At 49.1% G+C, this 23,138-nt stretch overlaps 1 protein-coding gene across 1 annotated transcript in view; it reads left to right on the top strand.

The window, feature by feature from the left end:
- The window catches only part of SERPINE3 (serpin family E member 3), a 103,334-nt gene that overhangs the window by 36,280 nt on the left and 43,916 nt on the right, over positions 1-23,138 (top strand). The window contains exons 4-8 of the mRNA XM_042954266.1: positions 2,400-2,573; positions 4,279-4,416; positions 8,222-8,316; positions 9,970-10,098; positions 18,749-18,801. Coding sequence (XP_042810200.1) covers positions 2,400-2,573; positions 4,279-4,416; positions 8,222-8,316; positions 9,970-10,098; positions 18,749-18,801 — 589 coding nt within the window. The remainder of the gene's footprint in view (positions 1-2,399; positions 2,574-4,278; positions 4,417-8,221; positions 8,317-9,969; positions 10,099-18,748; positions 18,802-23,138) is intronic.

The following is a 23,138-nucleotide window of genomic DNA, read 5'->3' as shown; positions in this document are numbered from 1 at the left end:
CAACTCAAAGCAATGGAAGAAATAGAGTCTGAGAAGACCAAGGAAATGAGGCTTCATTTATCACCTCCCCAGACAGATCAGAGTTAATCGGTCCCTCCCACACACTTGTGTCATATTCCATTCAGCTGCTCCTGGGAGTGCTTCTCACTGGCCGGGGCCGCTGGGAACCCGCAACTTCTCCTTCGATACCCTGTGACTTCCTCGAGGAATTCCTTAGGAAATTTCACACTACATCTTACTTAGGAGCACAAAGAGTGCATCGCGTTGATGTTTAATTTGAAAATACTACACAAAGATTAGACCTGCAAAGTTAGTCTCTTGGTAAGATGGAATTCTCCAGTGAGACTGGAACACAATAGCGTCCCCATTTAAACAATTTTGAATAGCAATTTCCGTGAGAAATTGGAGCTCTGGAGGGGCTAGACATACAAATCAATAGATTCTGGCTTTCAGCTTTGGCTTCTGAGAACCATCAACGTTTCAATTTTGTCCAGTGCCTTTCAGCTCTCAGAGCACTGTCTCCAGCTAAATTTCCTGGGCATTGAGGTTAGTTTGTTTAGGTCATTGCTGATTTACAGAAAGGGAGTGGGACTGAACCAGCTTTTCACAGCTGTGACTCACAGCTGTGAATCCCCAGGGCGCTGAAATAACAGCACTGCGTGCTAATCCAATCTGCACTTTTCCCAGGGTCTGTCATTATCGCAAAATGAGGGAAACTTGGTGGGTGAAAGGCTCCAAGACGGCTCCAAGGCTGTGGAGTTAGCAGTGATGCAAAAAAATCGCATCTAGGGCATAATGAGGGGTTGTGATCCTAGAAGAGGGTAACCGCAGGGACCCAGCGGCCATACTAATAGAGCCACTGTATATACTACCAATGTGTCATTTGAGCTGGGGCTCAAATATACACCCAGTGCACACACGCGCACACACACACACACACACACACACACACACTATAGCTACTATATACACTACATACATGTACTCTAAATAAGGTGTATACATATGGGTGTGTATATACACACACAACCATGGCCACTATAGGTACCCACTACAGCTACTCCCTGCTCTACTGCCCTCTGTCCCATGCTCAGCAACCCTACTCCCACCACGCTGGCCTCTTTCGGCACCGTGGGTGTGTCATGGGTCATCCACTGCACGGCCTTAGTACATGCCCTTCCCACTTCCGAATCACTCTTCCCCAAACATCCCTAACTCATGCCAATCTTAGGGCCCCAGCTCAAATGTCACTTCCTTGGAGAAGACGGTCCTCTCAAATTGGATTACATCCCCCATCATAAGCTAGTCTTTCAGATTTCACTGTTGATTATGATTATGTTGGGCTATTGCTTTGAAATAATACGTCCTCCTCAATAGACTGAGTTCCGTGAGGAAACGGACCTTTGCATCTCTGGAGCCTACAATAATAGCTAGCCATAGCAGAGGCTTGATATTGGTTTGCATGGATGGATTTGGGCCTGATAATAAACCCAGTAAGACACAGTGTAGCTGGAGGAAAGGAGCAGACACCTGCAAGGCAGACTTCCTCCAGGTGCCATGGATGTGCCTTTTGGCCTCGAACAGGAGTTCTCAAACTTGAGCCTGCAATAGAATCACCTGGAGAACTTGTTAAAATGCAGATTGCTGGGTGTCAGCCCTAGGGTTTCAGCTTCAGCAGGTCTGGACTGGAAATTTCCATTTCCAACAGGTTTCCAGCTGATGCTGAGGCTCCTGGTCCTGGGACCCCATTTTAAGAACCACTGTTGTAAGACATGGGGCAGCTGGCATACACACAGCCTGCTGGAAGCAGCCCAACCACTCCCATGTGCTTCGGGAAGGTGTTCCTGGAATAACCACCACACCAAGCTCCTGGCAGTCTCACTCTTATTAGATCAGAGGATCTCTGCCTTTAGTGGGCTGCAGAATTATCTGTGGAGATCCCCAAGGCTCAAACCAGAAGTAAAGTTTCCATTGGTTTGTGTGGAAGCCCAACATCTAGAGTTATACCCCTTGCTCAGGTGGTTTTAAAGTACAGCCAGGACGGAGAACCACTGATTGGGATGATGGCTGGTAAATTCCATGAAAAATTGCCATGATTACAAATATCTCATGTGTAATCACTAAAGTTTTCCCAAGAACTATACTGTGCCCCCTCACTAGCCTAAAGCCTAACACCAGTCAGCATAATTATGGGCAAAACAGAAGCCTCTTACTCAAAAACAAAACAACAATTAAAGGAAACTGTGCTTGGGGTCAGACTGGAGACCAGAGCAGAGGAGATCATTCATTCCTTCAGTTCTTTACCGGGGGAGGATTATTCCAGGTAATGTATTAGGTGCCTGGGGCAAAATGATGGATGGAACTTACTGTTTCAGGCTAAGTTGCTGGAAAATTCCTAGGGAAGGGTCCAGAAGACAGAGGCTGGGGACTATGAACATCAGAAGGACCCAGAAATGAAGAACAAGACCCCATTTGGTCCTGAGAAGCAGTCAGAACTGAGAGCACCCACCTGGTGTTCTCCAGGGCTTGGGGTATCCACTGTGGTCCCAGTAAAGCGGAGATGTGGAACACGGGTACGGATACATCAGAGGCCTGTATGCAAACCTGAGAAAGCAAAAAATGCTTGATCGAGTGTGCCTCAGTAGGCCAGTCTTGGAAGTCTGACATACTGTGTGTCAAGGGTTAGAAGTGAAGTTTTGACTTATTACCATTGGATTGCACCTTGGTGGAGAATCAGCTGTGCCCTGGGATCCCACCTCGACTAGGGAATTCTGCCCATTAGAGGAAGTGCACATATGGGCACAGACATCATGCTAGCAAAATTGGAACCAAAATGTCATTAATGAGTGGGCAAATCCCCATACCTTTGAAAGGCAGGGCCCTCCAGAAGCAGCTGGTTGAAGCATTCAAGGCCAAATTAGAGCCTCCTGCTCCCTCCTCAAGTTCTCCTACAGCTACCTTTGGGCAGCTCTAGATCCTGGACACTCAGAGGTCCGAGAGCTGGCCATAGTCCCCGGAAGCTCGGTAGAACGCTGCTGGCTGGGAATCTGTTGTCCAAGAAGCACCCCAGGGGATTCTCAAGCTGTTAAAGTTTGAGGAGCCTGATCTCTGCCACTGCTTCTGAAGTTGGCCTCTTCTGAGAATCACCAGAGGAATTGTGTTCACCTCTAGGGAAGCTCAGGCCCCACCCCAGACCACTTAACCCAAAGCTGGCAGGGTGGAGCCAGATATTGGTATTCTAAGCCTGCAGGCCTGTGAGATGAGCTTGCTCTGCAGAAAAAGTTAAAACAAAACAAATAAAATAAACCTCTTTTGGGGCCATTTTCCCAGGCCAGTGCTTCACTCCCTGGGCGAGGAGTGCAGGAGGGTCAGCCCTTTCTATCGTCCTAGAAGGCAGGCAGATATCCTTCCCTCTAGGAGATGTAGGTCTTGGCTCTTAAAAATCAACTGACGCATTCCTACTCCCACGGAGTGAAGAAAGACAAGACAGGAGCGTTTGATCCCCCACCCTGGCCTTGGAATAGACAAAGTGTCCCCTCCAACCCCTGGCTTCTCTCTGGTAAACGCTGCCCCTTCATTTACTTAGCAAACATTTGTGGAGGAAGAAGAACTCTAGTATTTACTGAACACTTGCCCGGGTCGGGCAGTGTTCTGGGGCTGAGACAGCAAGGAACAAGTAGGTGTGCTCCCAGGAAACTTATTCTAGAGCTGAGAAACAGACACAAATACAAACGAATAAATGCACACCATTTCAGAGAAGTGACACAAGGCCTAGTGACTGGAGTCATTCAAAGGGGAGGGTTTCTGTGGCTTGGGTGGTCAGTAAGGCCTGTTTTCTGACCATATGACTTTTGAAGAGAAACCTGAATTAGAAGAAACTGGCCATTCTGAGGCAGAGAGTCCCAGGCAGAGGGAGTAGCAAGACACTAACAAGACTCAAAGACACCAGGGTGGAAAGAGCTCGTATCCATGGAGCACAAAGAGATTAAGGTCGGGGAGAAGGTGGGGGCCAAATCATCCACCTGTGACAGGAAGCCAGGGAAGAATGGATGTGATAGGATTTGCAACTTTTAAAGAACATCCTAGCTGCTGTGCCAAGAGTGAAATGCCAAGGAGCAAGGGAGGAAGTGCCTGCTCCACTGTCCGGTCCAGGGGTAGCGGGCGAGCGGCCAGCACGTGTGCTATCGATAGCACAGGCTGCTGTGTATGCCCAGTGAGGCCTTCATCGGCTGCCTCCATGCAGAGATGTGGGGTGTTGTTCCCGGCTCTGTGCCACAGCCTGCCTCTCCAGCCCTCCGAGAGCTTTTGCAAGCCACCAACATCCTTGATATAAATTCTATTTCTGCTCGAAGCAGCCCAGAATTGGTTTCTGTTGCTTGCAACCAAGAAATCCAATACGACTCAGTGTATCTTGAGGTCAGTAATAAACAAATCACAAGTTCTTGTGTGTTAAGTGCCAGGGATACACTGACCTAACTCAATGTAGGATTTTCGAGAGCAGAAAACCACGGTGACATGATTTCTTGGTAAGGCCAATTACTCCAGTCTGCCAGACAACACTGGTCTGTATCTGCTGACACTAAAACAATTATTAAGTTCTCTTTTTCAGTCTCAAAAGCTGTGATTTGGAAGATAAGAATCCTCTTACTTATTAAGTCCTGGGGCATAACTTGGATTCTAGGCTCCCACGTCAAAGGTTATTGAGAGCACTTGATCTTAGATCCCGCCCAGGGGAAACAAGCTTCTTTTGCAGGACCAAAGGTCATGGCCACTGCTGGGGAGTCATCCATGATAAGCCCCTTTTTGGTATCCATACCAATGATTTCACTGTTGTGGGCTGAATGGTGTCCTCCAAAATGCACATCCCGAATCCCTAACCTCAGTCCTTTTGAACGTGACTGTAGCTGGCGAAGAGGTCTTTGAAGAGGTAATGAAGTTAAAATGAGGTCATTAGGCTACACCCTAATCCCCCCTGACTGGTGTCCTCATTAGAAGACGTGGTTAGACACACGCCGACACACACGGAGGAAAGACCATTTGAAGACACAGGAGGACAGCCATCTGCGAGCCAAGAGAAAGGCCTCAGGAGAAACTAACCAACACCTTGATCTCAGACTTCCGGCCTCCACAACTGCGAGGAAGAATAAAGATCTGTTGTTTAAACCACCCGGTCTGTAGTGGGTTTGTCGCAGCAGCCCAAACAGATGAACACACTCGTGTCACGCAACGTAGGACAGGAACCTCTCAAGACCTCTCCCTTGCACGGGACTTCCCATTGCCCTGACCTACGGTTAGCTCCACTCAGCTGAGGGACACTCAGCTGCTCCAATTTGGGCCAGCTAATCTGCCCAGGCAGATAATCCAGACCAGTTAATCTTCAGGACCTGGCAGCCCCTTCTGCACAATGACCAAGTAGGAAGAGTTAGGGGTTAACTGGGCTCCTTTAATCCATGCTGAGTGCCTGTCTCTGTGTGCACAGGGCATGGTAGGTTAAAAAGTATTAAGAACCTTAACCATGAACTTGACTCATGCTGGCTGTTACTGGAAAAGCAGGTTTCCAGGGTTACAGACTTGATGCCCAATCCTGTCTTCAAACATAATACTTGCTTTCATCTCTGGGTCCTGGAGCCAACTCGTGGATATGAAGTTTCTCAAAGAGAAAGGCTTGTCATGAGACTGGTCAGCTGTCTGATATCAAGGTCTTTCATGGGGATCAATCAACAGTATTTATCAGTTACTCCTGGCACTGGGGGAATTTCAAAGAAATATTACACTTGCTTCCTTGCCCTCAAAACAGCGACTGTATACTTGGGGTTTATGTGGTTGAAGAACTTCAAAAGTTAAATAAAAATCAAAGAGCCGAGTTACTAAGCAGAGATCAGAACACATTCCTGATTCTGTCCCCAGTTAGCCGCAGGACCGAAGCAAATTCTTCAAACTGAGTCTCAGGGGCCTCCTTTGCCAGATGGGAGCAGGAGTCCCTTCCTCACAGGGTCCTTGGAAGATGAGTGAGCAGTGTATGTGAAAAGCATCCAACCCAGTACCCAGCACCTAGGAGGTGTTAAGAAGGAGAAAGAAACCAGCGTAGGCCACACTTGCAACAGCAGTGAGCAACAGGTTGCTCACAGGAAGCTAGGGTGACAGGTCTTTGCTCTTACATTTGTCCAGCATTTACTGAGCACCTGGTATGTGCCAGAAACCCAGCTAGATGCTGGGAACACAAGACCAGGTCACAGGATGCTCCCGGTCAGCTGAACGGGCCATCACCAGACACCTGCGGGACGGAATGTGGGAGGGTGAGCTCACCTAGCTCACTGAGGCTATCCAGCATGCCACGTGTCATTTACACACACACACACACACACACACACACACACACACACACGGGTTTTATCGAAGTGCTCACCTCATTTTGAAATTCACTATTTTGCCTGTAACGGCACCAAGAGAGCCATGTAGATTTAGATCCATTTTTCAGTTTCTGTAATCAGATGGGTTTTTGCTTTCTCCTTCCTCCTCTACAGAGAATGGAAAGATGAAGGTCTAAGAGGGTTCAACATAGAAAACAGTTATACTTGTGTAGTCTGTTGTTTCCCAAAGTCCTGATGTTGGTTACATGCCAGCGTCCCGAGGCAGGCAGTTTGCTCACACCGTCTGTTGAGGCCTCAGGCAGCTGACCCGGGGGAGGAGGAAGGTAGGTCTGAACGAGAGCAGACTGGAGTCTGAGCAGACACCTCCCGCCCCAAGTGGGAGAGAACTGGGCCCCATCTCCACTGTCGTGCTTTGGGCAGCCCCACTTGGACCGGAGAAATACCTAAAGTCCGATGAGAGGGTGACACTGTAGCTCTCTATGGTCCGCCTGAGTTCAGGGAGGGCCCCAGGCAGATATGGGGCGCAAGGTCAGCACTCAGACCAGGCAGCGGCAAGATTCAGACATAGCACTGGCTGGCTTCAGAGGGGCCTGGGCCAGAAGTTGTAGGCACGGGGTGGGGGGGGGGGGGCCACATAACAGAAAGAAGCTAGATGCTAAAGGTAACAGTAGCCACCATTAGTCCAGAACTTATTCTGTGCCAACCGCTTTCTGCACAGCATCTTGGGTGAGCCTCAACACAACCTCAAGGGGTAGTTCTTCCTCACCTTTGTTTTGTAGATGAGAAATGAGAGGCTTGGAGAGAGAGAGCAGCAGCCCAAGATCCCAGTCAGCAGGCGGAAACCAGCAAAGGCGCCCAGGCTCCTGTCTTCAGCTCTATATATCCCACTGCCCTCAGTAAATGAGGGTTCAGGCTAGCAACACGGCCAAGCTCCCGGTAGCGAGACAAACTCCAGACCACACCCCCTTGGGGAGGGAGAGGAATCTTCCTATTTATTGGCCCGGCCAACACTGGCTTCAGAACCAGGTGGGGCCAGGTTCACAGGTGCCTCACCTCAGTTACTCCAGCTGACGGGGGTTGGGGGAGGCAGGCGTGAAGCGCTAATGGCAAAATCAGGTAAGAAGTGAAAAATCCAGAGCCTACATTGCTTCTATCCCCAACGTATAAAACAAACAGATCGATGGCAAACTGAGTTTTCTACTGTCTACCTGGATGTTTTGGCAAACAGATCACAGATGATCTCAGTGTTGCGGGACAGTGTCTGTGAGGGATGCCACCTGGTTTAGAATGCGATTCCAAAAGCAGCTCCCAGCAGGGTTGGGCCCCTCCAAACAGAGGGTGAGGTTCCTGTGTCTTCGATTCCTGCCACCGCCATAACAAAGTACCACAACTGGGTGAATTGGAATCACAGAAATATGTTGTCTCACGGTCATGGAGGCCAGGAGGCTGAGATCGAGCTATAGGCAAGGTGGCTTCCTTCACAGAGCTGGGAGGAGGTATTCGCACCCTGCCTCTCTCTCAGCTCCTGGGGTTTGCCTGCAACCCTCACATTCCGTGGCTGGTGGAAGCATCACCCTGATCTCTGCCTTCATCTCCACATGGTGTTCTCCCCGTGTGTGCCGTCCCTAACCTCTCCCCTTGTAGTAAGGACACCAGTCAGGTTAGATTAAGGACCACCATACTGACCTTCTCTTTACTTCACTACTTCTGCCAAGACCCTATCTCCAGATAAGACACCGGGGTGTAGGACTCCAACATATCTTTTGGGGAGGGACACAGCTCAACCCATGACACCACTTTTTACCAGGACTTTGAAAAGCCAATGCTTCTTGGACTCGGCTGCCCATCAGGTATTTACAAACACCAACAACTGGACCCCACCCCCAGAGATTCTGATTCATGTGGGCTGGCCGGGGGCCCAGGCGTCTACTTTCTACGAGGACAGGTGATTCAAAAGTACGGCCAGGTTAGGGCACTTCTGTCCTGGGAGTAAGACAAAGCAAAGAGCCTGAGACACAAGGGCCCTCCTGTGCCTGAGTGAGCCCCGTGGCAGTCTCTCTGGTGGGAGCGGCGTGCCCACTGCTCTCAAGCTAGGGAGGGGCTGAGCAGCCCCAGGGGAGCACTGGATTGAGAGCATCAGCTCTTTGGAACAGTCTTAAATGATGGCCCCCGTGTCTTAGGTTCAGGGAGTCTGGGTTTTCATGCTTCTCAACAACCAAATAAAAAAGGCATAATCAATCTTTCTTTTCGTGAAGACACATTTGCCTCCGCCTACCCTCGGGAGAGTCCTGATGATTTTTAGAGCTCGCGATTGCCCAGCAGGCCAAAGAGTCAAGGGTTTTCAGTGAAACTCAATATGATAGGGAAAACTGAGGCCGACTCCCCTTCCTGCAAAGTAAAACAGGAGACCACAGCCACATCTCCCTCCCAGGAAAGAGAAAAGCAATGAAATCTAGACTAGTGTGACAAGCCCCTTAAACACCTACAGGCCTGATTGTATGCTAGTCAAAATAATTTTGCTCTATTTTTAAACACTGTTGAAATCAAAACTAAATTAATATGGACTCAGATTTGAAAGGGGATAAAAGGCACCCACGTCCATAATGAACTGACAAGCTAATTAATGTATCTGAACAGAGGAAGGAAACCATAGAAACAGATTGGAAATCGTGTGGATTTCATTCATATGAGGGAGAAGGCAATGAAATATTCCCAGGCAAATTAATTAAATTTATAATGCACCCGGAATGTTCCCGTTCCAGCTTCTTGCTGTGTTCTATGGTAGAGGCTTATATTGCCTCCTGACCAATAAGAACTTCTAAAATGCATTCAGAAAATGTGTCTTAGAAGCAGGGCAGGAGAGACAAGCATGCAGCCGGACCTTTGTCACTGGGCCTGAGTACACACAAGACCTTCAAATTCTGGTCCTGGCAGGGTCTAGGTCACACTCGCTGAGAGATGGTCACCCTGATGGGGATGAGGCCTACCCAGCCTGCTTCCTTCTCCTGTATGCCCTCTACCCAACCACTGGCTGGGCAGGCTCAGACCAGACTCTGGGGGTAACCAGGCCCCGCTGATGCTGACGCCAGGATGCATGGCCCCTGGCAGAGCAGGTGGTTGGCAGAGGCCTCTTAGCCCCTGGTCCATCGTGTCTCAAGGCAGCTGCCAGCCTGGCCCATCCTGAAAGCCAGCCCATGTCCAAGCTGAGATTAGCAGATGATCTTGGAAGAACTGCAAATTTTAGAAGGGCAGGAATGTAGACATGATTTGGCTAATTCAACTTGCAGACAAAGGTGTCCGAAATTGGCTTTGAAAAGTATATTATTTTTGCTTTGCAAATTCACCTTGGCCAGTGAGTACTAGCTAATGTTATGTTGGTTGTACATAACAAAAACCCACTTTAGGGGGAAAAAAAGGAATATTTTGGAAGGCTAATCCCAGAGAATTCTAAGGAGAGTTGAAAAACTAGGGCTCGGAAAGGAGAACCCTGAGGGCTCAGGTGCATAGCTGGAGATTCAGAATCTTCCCTTTGATGTTCCGCCCCATGTGGGGCTCAGCTCCCACCTCCCACCTTTGAGTCTCTCCGTCCTTATCACAGCGAGAGAAAGCAGCAGGCCTGTGTGCGTCAGCTGTGCGCCCTTGGCCGTCACGTGGTCCGAACCCAGCTTCCAGGGTACTGTCCTCATGGAGCTAGCCAGGCCGTGGAGGGGGCTCTGCGATTACCCTGGTAGAGGTCTGCTGGCCGGCAGGGCTTCCGGAAGTCAAAGCAGACTGCACCGTGTGCGCTTACGCCGGCAGTCACGTGACTTCCCCTCTGCCTGGTATATGCGCACCCACACCTCGAACGCCACCCTTCCCGGCAGCTCCTCGGGGAGGGCTGGCGCCCCACCTTCAAGGCAGAACCCATCATGCCTCCTGCTGGCTCCCACGGGGCCTCGCTCCTGCCCCTGCAGCCCCTGGATTAGCCTTCTGGGTGGTCACCTGTAGACTCTCCCGTCCCAAGTCCATCCTCCACACAGCTCTCACCGTATCCAGCTCACACGCAGGTCTGACCAAGCGACTCTGCGGCTCAGATGCTCTGGGGATGGAATGTGCTTTTGCTGGAAGGAAGCAGGACCCCTGTCCAAACAGCACCCAGCCTTATCCAACACCGCATCCCCTCCCGAATCCTGCCTGAGGCTCGGCCAGCCCTCGCTGTGCTCCCGCGGCCCCAGGCCCAGCTCTGTCAGTGCACCCACCAGAAGTTGGAAACTTAACGTTCCCGCTGCCTCCCCCACCCTCAGACTCCACGGGACACACCACATCTTGATGTTTCTTTTTCTCTCCAGCACCTAGCCTGGTGCCTTAGTCCCAAATTGATGCTCAAAAGATAATATCTAGGGGTTTATTAATAGGTGAAGGAGTGAATTTTGGTTACAGTGAACTAATTCCGGGTCTCTCTTTTCCACTAAAAGGCTGGGATTCTGAGATAAGAGAATTTTCCTGGTCAGTTTGTTTTCAGCTTACAGATGCGAAGGAGCATGGTGTGCAACCCTGGAGTGCTCAGGACATGCTAGGAGACAGGACACACTCTGTGACAGTGGTACAGACGTGGCTATGTCCTTGAGGATGCGTCTCTGGAGCCCCTGGGCTAAGGCCAGCTAAATGCAACCCACACTCCAGTATTCAAATCTTTCTCTATTCAGCTGGGCATTTCTCTAAAGTCACAGTCCTGGGTCCAGGAGATCGTGACCCCTGCAAGTACCTGGTCACAACTTACCCAGGGAGTGCTTCAGTGTCCCCTTCCTCACCGCATATCGGGCAAGACCCAAAACTAGAGAGTCAGGCAACAGGGGCGTTGACCTTTGCCAGCTGGGTGACCTTGGTCAACACTCCATACCGGGTGAGAACTCCCAGGTAATGCTCTCATTGTGCCTTTTACTCTTCCTACCATGATAGTAATTATGTTGCTTTTGATGCTGTGTCCTGACTATGTCCCCTCTGTGCTGTAAATCTCTCTGCAGACAAGGACTGTATTTCCCTACTGACTCCCAGCGCAAGGCACAGTGCTTAGCATATGGGAGGTGCTCAGTAAATATTTGTTTAACGGAAGAAATACAAAAGGAAGGAAAAAAAGAAAAGAGCATGGGGGGAGGGCAGGGAGAGGAGAGACAGGGACAGAGAGAAAGCAGGTTAGGCAGGAGGAAGGGAGAAAGAGAGGGAATTTCTCTAACCTCAGTTTCCACATCTATAACAACGGGCCCATAATTCCTATCTCCTGAGGTTGATGTGATAATTAAATAAGTCTTTGCTCCTTTATGTGTCTTCCCATTGCTTTTGAACACAGCACTATTCTTGAAGTTAACATGAGCATTTATTTGCACGTCTGCCTCCCCTTAAACCACATTTTTCTCTAGGGCACGGGCCTGTTTTTTCAGTGTGTGATCCTCGCACCAGGCCTGCTGGCATCTGGCACACGGGGGGCATTTCCAACCTGCCCATGCACATCCCACCCCTCTCGGGCACACAGAGGCCTTGCACGCTTACCAGAAAGGGACCCTGGCAGAGGAGGCAGCCCACATGTCCACTCCCCTCACCACCCAGTTCCACAGCCACTTCTGGGCAGCCCCAGGTGCCTCCCTGGACAAGACTGAATGAAGCTCTGCTCGAGCCTATAGCGGGGAGCACCCCGGGAGAAACAGAACGGGAGAGACCAGTGAGGAATCAGAACACTGTTGCTCTTGTGGTAGGAAAAAAAATCCCAGGATTCACGGGCCCACCTGCTAGTTTGCATAAATTTGCATCCCAGACTGAGCTGCTCCTTCCCCTCCAGTGCATTGCCTGGTGCAAGCTCTCCTATTCGGTGGGCTTATCTGGCCTTACTCTCCTCCAGGCATTTCAGAAGATAGGGTCCTGGCCACCACCTCTGGAACTCAGCTCACTCAGTCCAGACTCCCAGAGCTGTGGATACAGCTGTCCGTATTGGGTGGAGGGGTTACCTGCACTGGGTAGACTCACTTCCCTGGTGATGGCAGGTGTTGCCCTTGTCCAAACTAGTTTACTTTCCCAGCCTTTACAGTAATTAACAGCAGGGTCTATCGGCCCCCCAAACCACACAGGCATGGGGAAAGATCTGGAGGGTTCAGAAATTGAGATCTGTTGTCATTTCCTGCTATGATGTTAATTTTGTGTATCAACTTGACTGGGCTATGGGGTACCCAGATATTTGGTCAGACTTTCTCAGTGTGTCTGTGAAGGTGTTTTGGGGTGAGATTAGCACTTGAATGGACAGACTGAGTAAGGCCATTTGCCCTCCCCAGTGGGGGTGGGCCTCATCCAATCAGTTGAAGGCCTGAATAGAAGAAAAAAGCTGAGTAAGAGGGACCTCCTCCTGCCCGACTGCTTGAGGTGGTCTTTCCCAGCCTTGGACTAACACTGAACCATCAGCAGTTTTGGGGTCTCGAGCCTGCCAGCCTTCAGGCTGGAACTTACACTATCAGCTCTCCTTGTACCCAGGCCTTCAGACTCAGACTGGAACCACACATTGGCTCTCCCGGCTCTCTGGCTTGCCAACCGCAGATCTGACGACTTGCCAGCCTCCACAGTTGTGTGAGCCAATTTCCTATAATGATTTTATACATATACACACTCACACATCCTATCGGTTCTGTTACTCTGGGAACACTGGCTAATGCACCCGCCTAGGACAACATAGTGTAGATTGTGGGCAACAGACTCAAGCCCTCCATCCCACCTTCCTGCAAAAAGGCCTCCACTCCTGGGACTCCCTGCACCTTCCTGAGTCCCAGTGTGCACATCGCCATGCTTCTCCCCTCCCCTCCCACACCTGCTTTCTGGAGAGGGCCTGGTGCTGTCCACTTTTCCTGCCTCTTCTCATTCCATCCTCTGCCATGCTGGCCACCCTGCCAGGAATTCCCTTTTCTGTTCCCCTGAGTCCTGCAGGAGTGATCTTTTGCAGGCCACCCTTCACTCCCCAGGCAGAGTAGGTTTCTCCTGTGGGGACCTTCGGCCTTTCTGGTCTCCCAGCTCCCTGCGAGGGCCATGCGGTATCACAGTATTTAAATCTGATTCTTCACCTGTCTCTCTGCCCCCAGGCCCACCTGCTTGAGGCCAGGGATTGTGCCTTATTTAACTCTGGATCCCAAGACCCATCCCGGTGTCTCGCACAGAGTAGGACCTCAGAATTCACTTGTTGAATCAATGACTGAACTCCTCATTGACTCATTCATTCAGTCAATCAATGACTCCTCACTGAGTCAATCCATGAACTCCTCATTCAGTCAATCAATGACTGAACTACTGAAGTGAAAACCACAGATAAGACAGTATATACCCTTTCTACTTGGAACATTTCACTCTTGACTAAAGACATGGCAGTTCAGCAAAAGAAATGAACTCACCTAACTCCTGGGGTTCGCATAATGAAGTCTTAGAAAATAATGGCAAAAAAAATAAATAAATAAACTGAAAAGTGCAGATTCTCTAAGCATGAGGTACATGGGTGTTGTGGCTAGAACTGTGTACCCCAAAAAGATATGGTGAAGTCCTGACCCCAGTACCTGTGAATGCGACCTTGTTTGGAAATAGGGTCTTGGCAGATGTATTCAAATTAAAATGAGCTTATACTCAACTAGGGTGGGCCCTAAATCCAACATGACTGGCGTCTTTACAAGAAGACCATGTGACAACAGAGGCAGAAAGCTCAGAGATGTGTCTATAAGCAAAGGAATGCCAGAGATTACCACCAACTACCAGAATCGAGGAGAGACATTTGGAGCAGATTCTCCCTCAGAGCCTTTAGAAGGAATCAAACCTGCTAACTGCTTGCTTTCCAACTTCCAGCCGCCAGAACTGTGAGACAATCAATTTCTGTTATTCTAAGCCCCTGAATGTGCGGTGTTTTGTTAACACCAGCCCTAGGAAACGAATACGGTGTGGGTGGTGGTTTTTTGAGTGTGTACATGGAGGGAGGGTAGGTTGATGATTTTTCCACATCTCAAAACAATAGCTATCATTAGTGTTAGCATTAGTATTATAACGAAGCCTTATAACCACCTTCTGTGTGTTAAGCACTGGATGCACATGACCTCATATAATCCTTCATTTATTCTTCCCACCCATCTTGGAGGTAGGCAATATTACCTCCATTTTACAGACTGAGGAAACTAAGGCTTTAACAAGGTGAGTAATGTGCTCAAGATTGGAGTTGGGCATTTTTTTGAGTCCATCATCCATATCCCACACCCCCTCTCCCAATTTTCCAAAACATCCACGCCGTTGTTAACTGCCGTCCCCAGCAGCCAGCCCTGGAAGCCATCCTGTGGGACTGTCTGCGTTTTGGCCGGAATGACGTGGAAGAAAGCCACAGAGGTCGCTGGCCACCACTGGCCACATTACTAGGGACCTGAGCCTGTTGTGGGGTTCATTTAGCGCTGAAAGAAGCTGACTTCTAGAATTCACCCCCTTTGGACAAAAAGTACCTGAAACCACACAACTCAACAAATGGCAGTGCCTGACAAATGAGCAAATCTACATTATTTATCATTTGTGTGTTCAGGTGCCTCTAACTGGCTGCCCAGGAAACAGCAATCTACCAGCCGTGTCAGAGACATCTCTTTCCTTTTGCCTGCCGATAAGCCCCTCCAGACCGAGACCCCTCTTGAAGAGAAGAAATCCCAGCAGACTGGTGGCAAAAGCAGATTTCAACGGGCCGCACTCTTCTTGGGAGTTAGAAGGGCTTCATGGGCCAGGAAGCTAGTCCATTTAGGTTTACTTCTGGGCACGGATGGCTCCTAGAAGTGCCCTGGGGCAAATAACCTCTCTCTGTCTCCAACTCTGAGCTACAAAATGGGAACCATAGCTCACATCTGCCTTCTAGGCATCGTAAAGATTAATGAGAGACAGGCAAGGCTCTCACTCCATGCCTGGAACATGGTAAGAGCTAAAAATGGGAACCGCTTTTCTGCCCTGACCCTTTTCCTGTTTTGATGGCCTGAGCCTGGCTGACCTCCGAGGAGATGGCGTGACGGCCACTAGCCACCCCACCTCAACCGCCGCTAGAGTCAGCCGCCAGCGTGCAGACTTGGGCGCAGGCCTCGCACATACACACACCTTTCCCCAGCCCTTCTTCCTGACCTGACCATCATCGGCATTCCAGAGGAAGGGAGGAACATTGAAGTAACCAACTAACAATATCGCTAGGTCAGTGGAATCACAGGTATTTTTTGTTTTCTTTACGTTGTCCTATTTTATTAAAACATTTCTGCCATGACCAAGAGGGGCATTTCCTCTGACAAGACGCTTATAATGATTAAATGAGATAATGCTTGTAAAAGGCTCAGCACAGCACCTGTCGATAAAAGTTGGCTCTCCTAAAAAAAAATCTAATTAAAAGCAATAATATACCTGTATAGGATTTCATGATTTACAGACTACTTTCATTTACTTTATTTCGTTTAGACACTCACAACTCACTTGAGGTGGGTTTATTACTCCTGCCTTACAGATTAGGAAACTGAGGCTCAACGACATTAGAAAGACTAGACCCCAGTGACTTAGTGAGCAGCAGCGTGGCAGAACCAGCATTAAGCTGTGGGACCCATGACAGTTATTCTGCTCATGGCCTCAGTATGAGGGGCCATAGGGCAAAACTCTGCTCACAGGGTCGTGGCTCCTGTCCCTTTGGTGGCACTGTGGCTCACAGATAGCTCCCTGTGTCTTTCGGAGAAAGAAGTCCAGCATTGTCTGGCCCCTTATTTCTGACTCTGGGCTCCCTGGTCATACCTGAGTCTATAAACCAGACATCAGCACCTCCCACCCCTGACCCCAACAAGCCAACAAGCCCCTCCCCCTCTACAGAATCAGGACAAGCCACAGGCCAGACAGATACAGGAGGGACACTGGTTTGCCCCACGTGATGGGCAGAATGCAGAGCCCTTCAGCTGGTGTGGGATGAGAGCTTCCCTTCCTGGCTGTGTGGGCCAGCCCCCTGAGCCTGGGATAAGGAGCCAGGAGATCCCACGTTACCACGGATCCACCTAAAAAAACCAAAGGCAAAGTTTTTGAAGGATTTTTTTTCTTATTTGTGTAATGGCTAACACACCTGTTCTTCTTATCACATAAGAAACAGGTTTTTGAGTAAAAGGTAAGGCTTATGTAGTATTTTGAATTCCCTGGCAGTGGGGGGTGTGGGTGGACAAGATGTCTGTTAAAAGAATCATTCTCCCAGGGTGACTGGGTGACTCAGTCGGCTGAGCATCAGACTTCGGCTCAGGTCATGATCTCACGGTTCCTGAGTTCGAGCTCTGCGTCAGGCTCTATAATGACAGCTCAGAGCCTGGAGGCTGCCTTGGATTCTGTGTGTGTCTCTTTCTCTTTGCCCCTCTCTCGCTCAAACTCTGTCTCTCTCTCTCTCAAAAATAAATAAAACATTAAAAAATTTTTTCAAAAAAGAATCATTCTCCCATTCATTCATTCATTCATTCAACAAATATGTATGGAGCACCTTCCATGTGCCAGATGCTGTTGTTGGAATCAGAAATATAGTTGTCCATGAAAAAGAACTTCCCACATTCCCACAGAGTACAGTGTCCAGAAAACCCAAACCCAAACTACTAGTACCCAATACGATCAGGTCACCATTACTCTCCTAAGTATTCTTGGTACCATTTTGTTCAATGACACGTTCTCGAACCAAAGTAGCACGACGCTGTTTCCAGAACGAAAAACCGGCTGTACTGGAAAATGCAACTGCAGCGAAATACGTATTGAGGCGAACAATGGGTGGTGAGGGTAACCCACTGTCCAGTCCAGGATACGTGAAATGAATTTTCATGAAGGATGTCTCATCCTCTATTTTAACAGGTATAAACAAAAACCTGTTCGCTGCGCTTACAACTGATAGACAAGCTTTTCCACCAAAAACATTCCTTTGCTTGTAAACATGTTTTTCTCCAAAGGAGTTAGAGTTATAAACATCCTTCCTCCATTACCAATAAGCCTACGGCTACCGCCTTCCAAGGAGATAAACATCTGCTGTACCCCCAAGTCATAAACATGCTTTGGGTAGTACAGAAAAATTATGGAATATATTGGTAAGTTGAGTCAATTTGCAAAGCATGTACACAGCCAATGATGTCATGGCTTATGCAGTTTGGGGTACGACCAATATGGCCGATGTAACTGTGAACCAACAGACCGTGAAGCGAGCTCAGTGTGCCCAGGCTCCCCATTTGGCATACAGTCCCCGATGCCAAGCCATGCGAGTGCTGACAACTCCCTAAATGTCCTTGGCATGATCTCAGATGGTGGACGGCAGGGGACCATAAGGGACTCCTGCCTCAGGGGAAGACGAAGACCGAAATCTCTGCCAGCTGAGACCGCTGGATGTGCTGGCTGAGACCGAGTGGCGGCCAAAGCAGGAAGTAAGATGGGCCAGCCCAGGACATGGCTTCCACCCCCACCTCTCTGGCTGGCCTGCAGGGGCCCCTGAGCTTATGGAAGGAAAGAAATGCCTGAGCCCTGTTTAGGCTAATTGATGTTCGTACGTGAGGCCTCCGAGTCCTTGACGGTCTGAACCTAGGTTCTTCTTTTCACTTGAGGTGCATCACCAGTCCCATTATTATATACGTTGTCAAACCCAACAAAGAGGTTCTAGGGAGACTGCCACGTACGGAATTCCCCACTTCTCCATGAACAACCCGGTTTGAGCGCGATTGGACTGAGGATATTCTCAGAGACGATGCACCGGGCCTTTAAGGGGCTACGTTTTCCCCAAGACGTGTAACCTCGTGATAGACCTGACTTGCCCCCTGAAGCCCCCACCCCTCGCACCCCCAGCTAAGGGGCCAGCAGGACTGACAGGTTCTCATCCTCCGAAAGACCGGCCCCCCGGCCTCCCACAGAGGCTTCCCCAGGGTCTTCCTTGTGTCTGCCACCAAACACCCCCAGCCTCCATCCCCCAGCCCCCAGCCCTACACGATAACCATGAAGGCACTGCTGCCTGTCGCTTGCTGGGCTCAGAGCATTGGCTGAATCTGTGCTTTTCTGTCATCGCTCTTCCTAAAACATTGTGCCTCTGGCTTGTGTGTCCAGAGCCGTTCCAGAATGGTACCAGCATTTGAGGTCTCTCTGCTCTGCCCCCTCCCGGGCACTCACAGGCTCTCGCGTCCTCCGCCCCTCTGCCAACCGAACCACATCGCTGTTACCGCCACGGGCGCCCTTGTGCTGGAACCAGAAATGATAATGCTGTAAACTCTCACTCCCACACCCCCCACCTCCTCTCACCTCCTGCTCTCCCGAAGGGGTGAATTTCCCAGATGTGCGTGCTGGGAATTCTGCCTCCACTTTTAAGACACCCCCTCACGTTGCCTCTTCAGGGCCTCCGCCCCATCTCAGTGGCAAAGCTTCGAGAAGGAGGTCGGCCTCCCTGGTACGCACAGTGGGGGCCGCTCTGAGCCAGGCCCCCCAGTGTAGGACACAAACCCCACACACCACCGTGCCAAGGGCGGCTTTTGATGGTAGAGCTCTCACAGAAGGCTTCAAAGCTGAAGCACTGAGTGGTTGAGTGCTTGCTCTCTTCACCCCTCACCCTACCTCTTCTCCCTTCTCCCTCCACTGCCCCCCCCCAAAAGGGTGATAATTTGCTTTACTGGGCAATTTGAACATAAAATAATCATTGTGTTGATGTATCCATGGGGCATCCTGCTCCCTGCCTCTTCCCTGGAGTCCTCAGGGTCTGCTCAGGGACCCCACAGCCCTGTGCCCCAGCCCCAACCCCTCCTTCAGGCAGAATTTGTCTAAAGCCACAGCTTCAAGACTTGCCCCATTCCCCACCTCCCTCCCCCACCCCCGCCTGACCAGTCTCACCCCAACTCACACACCCCTGCACAGCTTCTCAGTGGCTCATGATTTTTGCTCAGATCATGGCCCCGGTGTGAGCAGCAGCGGACATTTCTGATGTGGTTGGCTCAGGCCACACGGATGACGCGCAGGTAAAGAAGGGATCACAGCGGCACAGCCTCCACAGGAATCCCGGCCACGGCAGTGGCTTGCCACGGCCCGGTGTCGTTGTCTGGGAGCTCCCTCTCCAGGCCTCAGGGTTCAGGGCCACCTAAGTGTGTCTGCAATCTGTCAGCGTCTCCTCGGCGTAGAGTAATTGTACTGAAGCAGCTTGGCCACACGCCTGTCTGGCCATGTCATCCAGTGGCCAGCAGAGTCCTGAGCTTGGTGGGTAGGTTGACAGGAGGTCACTGGGGTTTTCAGAGCCAAGCCAGGTCTCCTTTTGTGACCCTTCAGGGGTGACAAATACATTTCTTCCCATAGTCTACCATGGACTGAATGTTTATCCCCCTCACATTCATATACTGAAGCCTAGATTCCCACTCTGATGGCATTTGGAGGCCTTTGGGACATAATGAGGTCACAAGAGTGGAGCCTCACCCGACACCAGATCCACTGGTGCCCTGATCTTGAACTTCCTAGGCTCCAGAACTGTGGGAAATAAATGTCTGTAGTTTAAGCCACTCAGGCTATGGTATTCTGTCATAGCAGCCCATGCTAAGACGTGGACCAGCTATGATAAATTAGAAGTAGGTCCATCAAGTCCTATTCTCTTTTTTTAATTTATTTATTTAGAGAGAGAGAGAGAGAGAGAAAGAGCAAGTAGGGGAAGAGCAGAAAGAGAGGGAGAAAGAGAATCCCAAGCAAGCTCTGCACTGTCAGAGTGGAGCCTGACGTGGGGCTCGATCTCACAACCATGAGATAATGGCCTGGACCAAAACCAAGAATCAGATGCTTAGCCAACTGAGCCACCCAGGCGCCCTCATCAAGTCCTATTCTGAGAAGCATTGTAGGTCAAGGGCAAGTGCATGGAAGGCTGTTGTAATAAGTCAGTGATGCCCGTGGCTCCATGGGGGAAAGAGGTGAGGCATATGCCCTGGACTTACAGTTCCTGGGTTGATTTTTCCTACTGACTCCACCTCCCAATTCCTGAATAGTTATGTTGGCTCAGTGGGGAACAGCCTCACCTGTCTAGTTATCATAGCCTGAGTGCGAGAGAGGAAAACATGGACTGATCCCAACTCTATTTTTTTCCTATTTTCTAATTCCATCTATACAAGAAATTGCCGAGATTCTAATTATACAGAAATGTATGAGAAAGTAACACTGAAAGCAAGATATAAAGAACCAGAACATCCAAACACAGTTTGATGCATTTTTTTATATTTTTGACCTGAGCTACTCTCGGCTTAATTTGCTCTGTTTTTAGGATTTTTCTCCAGACTAAGTAGCAATTGTGTTTAGCTTATCTCAAAGCCTTATTTGTAACTGGTTTTTGAAACAGAATTGCTATTCACACTGGTTCTGGTACCAAACTGAACTACAGAGCTGTTGGGTTGGGCATTAGAGCTCCTCAGTATGAACAAACCCACAACAGGCCCTGAGAATATGGCCCCAGCATTGGTAACGTTCCCAAACCCCTCCCATCCCTTTGTCTTATCACTTAGTCTCTTACTTCTAGTACACAGCACATGGCTTCTCAGACCATATCTACACTTTAAACTTCTTAAAACCACAAACGTCACCCTTTCCAATCAGAACCAAAGCATGGCAATAAAACCAAACCTCACTGTGAATCCCCCTATCATGTGCCCAATACTGCCTCTAATTCAGGGACATCCATCCTCTATTACAACCTTAGAGACCATGTCAACCATGCATTGATCACATCATCTACTTCTTTCTGACCCTTGAACACATTTACCATTTTCCATTCTACAGATTTCTCATAGAGACAAAGAATTAAGAGTTGAAAGGACAAGCCACAAACTGGGAGAAAATATTTGAAAAACGTATCTGATTTAAGGACTTGTGCCCAAGATATACAAAGAATCCTTAACACTTAACAATAAGAAAACAAACAGACACACTGACGATGCCAAATACTGGCAAAGATGTGAAGCAACCAGAACTCTCATTCACTGCTGGTGGGAATCCGTAATGGTACAGCCACTTTGGAAGACAGTTTGGTGGTTTCTTACGAAACGAAACATACTCTTACCACACAGTCCAGCATTCATGCTCCCAAGCATTTACTTAGTTGAGCTGAAACTTATGTCCACACAAACACCCACATACAAATTTTTTTTTTAAATTTTTTTTTCAACGTTTTTTATTTGTTTTTGGGACAGAGAGAGACAGAGCATGAACGGGGGAGGGGCAGAGAGAGAGGGAGACACAGAATCGGAAACAGGCTCCAGGCTCCGAGCCATCAGCCCAGAGCCTGACGCGGGGCTCGAACTCACGGACCGTGAGATCGTGACCTGGCTGAAGTCGGACGCTCAACCGACTGCGCCACCCAGGCGCCCCCCACATACAAATGTTTGTAGCAACTTTCACACAACTGCCCAAAATTGGGAGCAATCAAGACATAAGGGAATGGATACATAAACTGTGGTACATCCATACAGTGGGATATTTATTATTCATCAATGAAAAGAAAAGAGTTATGAAGCCTCAAAAAGACATGGAGAAATCTTTTTTTTTTAATATAACGTGTTGTCAGGTTAGCTAACACACAGTGTATACAGTGTGCTCTTGGTTTTGGGGGTAGATTCCCGTGATTCATCGCTTACGTACAACACCCAGTGCTCATCCCAAGTGCCCTCCTCAATGCCCACCACCCATTTTCCCCTCTCCCACACTCCCCATTCACCCTCAATTTGTTCTCTGTATTTAAGAATCTCTTATGGTTTGCCTCCCCCCTCTCTGTTTGTAATTTTTTCCCCTTCCCCTTCCCCTCCCCCACAGTCTTCTGTTAAGTTTCTCAAGTTCCACATATGAGTGAAAACATATGATATCTGTTTTTCTCTGACTGAGTTATTTCACTCAGCATAATACCATCCAGTTCCATCCACATTGCTACAAATGGCAGGATTTCATTCTTTCTCATTGCCAAGTAGTATTCCATCATATATATAAAGCACAGTTTCTTTATCCATTCATCAGTTGATGGACATTTGGGCTCTTTCCATGATCTGGCTATTGTTGAAAGCACTGCTATAAACATTGGGGTACATGTGCCCCTATGAATCAGCATTCTTGTATCTCTTGGGTAAATTCCTAGTAGTGCTATTGCTGGGTCGCAGGATAGTTTTATTTTTAATTTTTTGAGGAAACTCCACACTGTTTTCCAGAGTGGCCGCACCATTTTGCATTCCCACCAACAGTGCAAGAGGGTTCCCATTTCCCCACATCCTGGCCAACATCTATTGTTTCCTGAGTTGTTAATTTTGGGCACAGTGGCCCCGTGTGCTGGGTGCCCTCATGTTGCTCCCTGGTATCTCAGTGTAGTTTTGATTTGTATTTCCCTGATGAGTGATGTTGAGCATCTTTTCATATGCTGTTGGCCATCTGGATGTCTTCTTTGGAAAAGTGTCTATTCATGTCTTCTGCCCATTTCTTCACTGGATAATTTGTTTTTCAGTTGTTGAGTTTGGTATTCTTTATAGATACTAACCTTAAGTAAGTATCTTTTGGATACTAACCCTTAATCCGATAAGGACATGGGGGAATCTTAAATGCACATTGCTAAGTGAAAAAAGTCAGTCTGAAAGGGCATGTACTATATGATTCCACCTCCATGACATTCTGGAAAAGGCAAAACAATAGAGACGGTAAAAAGATCAGCGGCTGTTAGGGGTTGGAGGTGGGAGATGGGAAGGGACAAGTAGGCAGAGCACAGAGGACTCCCAGGGCAATGAAACT

Source organism: Panthera leo, chromosome A1 (assembly GCF_018350215.1).
Source record: "Panthera leo isolate Ple1 chromosome A1, P.leo_Ple1_pat1.1, whole genome shotgun sequence".
NCBI lineage: Eukaryota > Metazoa > Chordata > Mammalia > Carnivora > Felidae > Panthera > Panthera leo.
The sequence above is the reverse complement of the archived record's forward strand: the minus strand, read 5'-3'. Positions and strand labels throughout refer to the sequence as shown.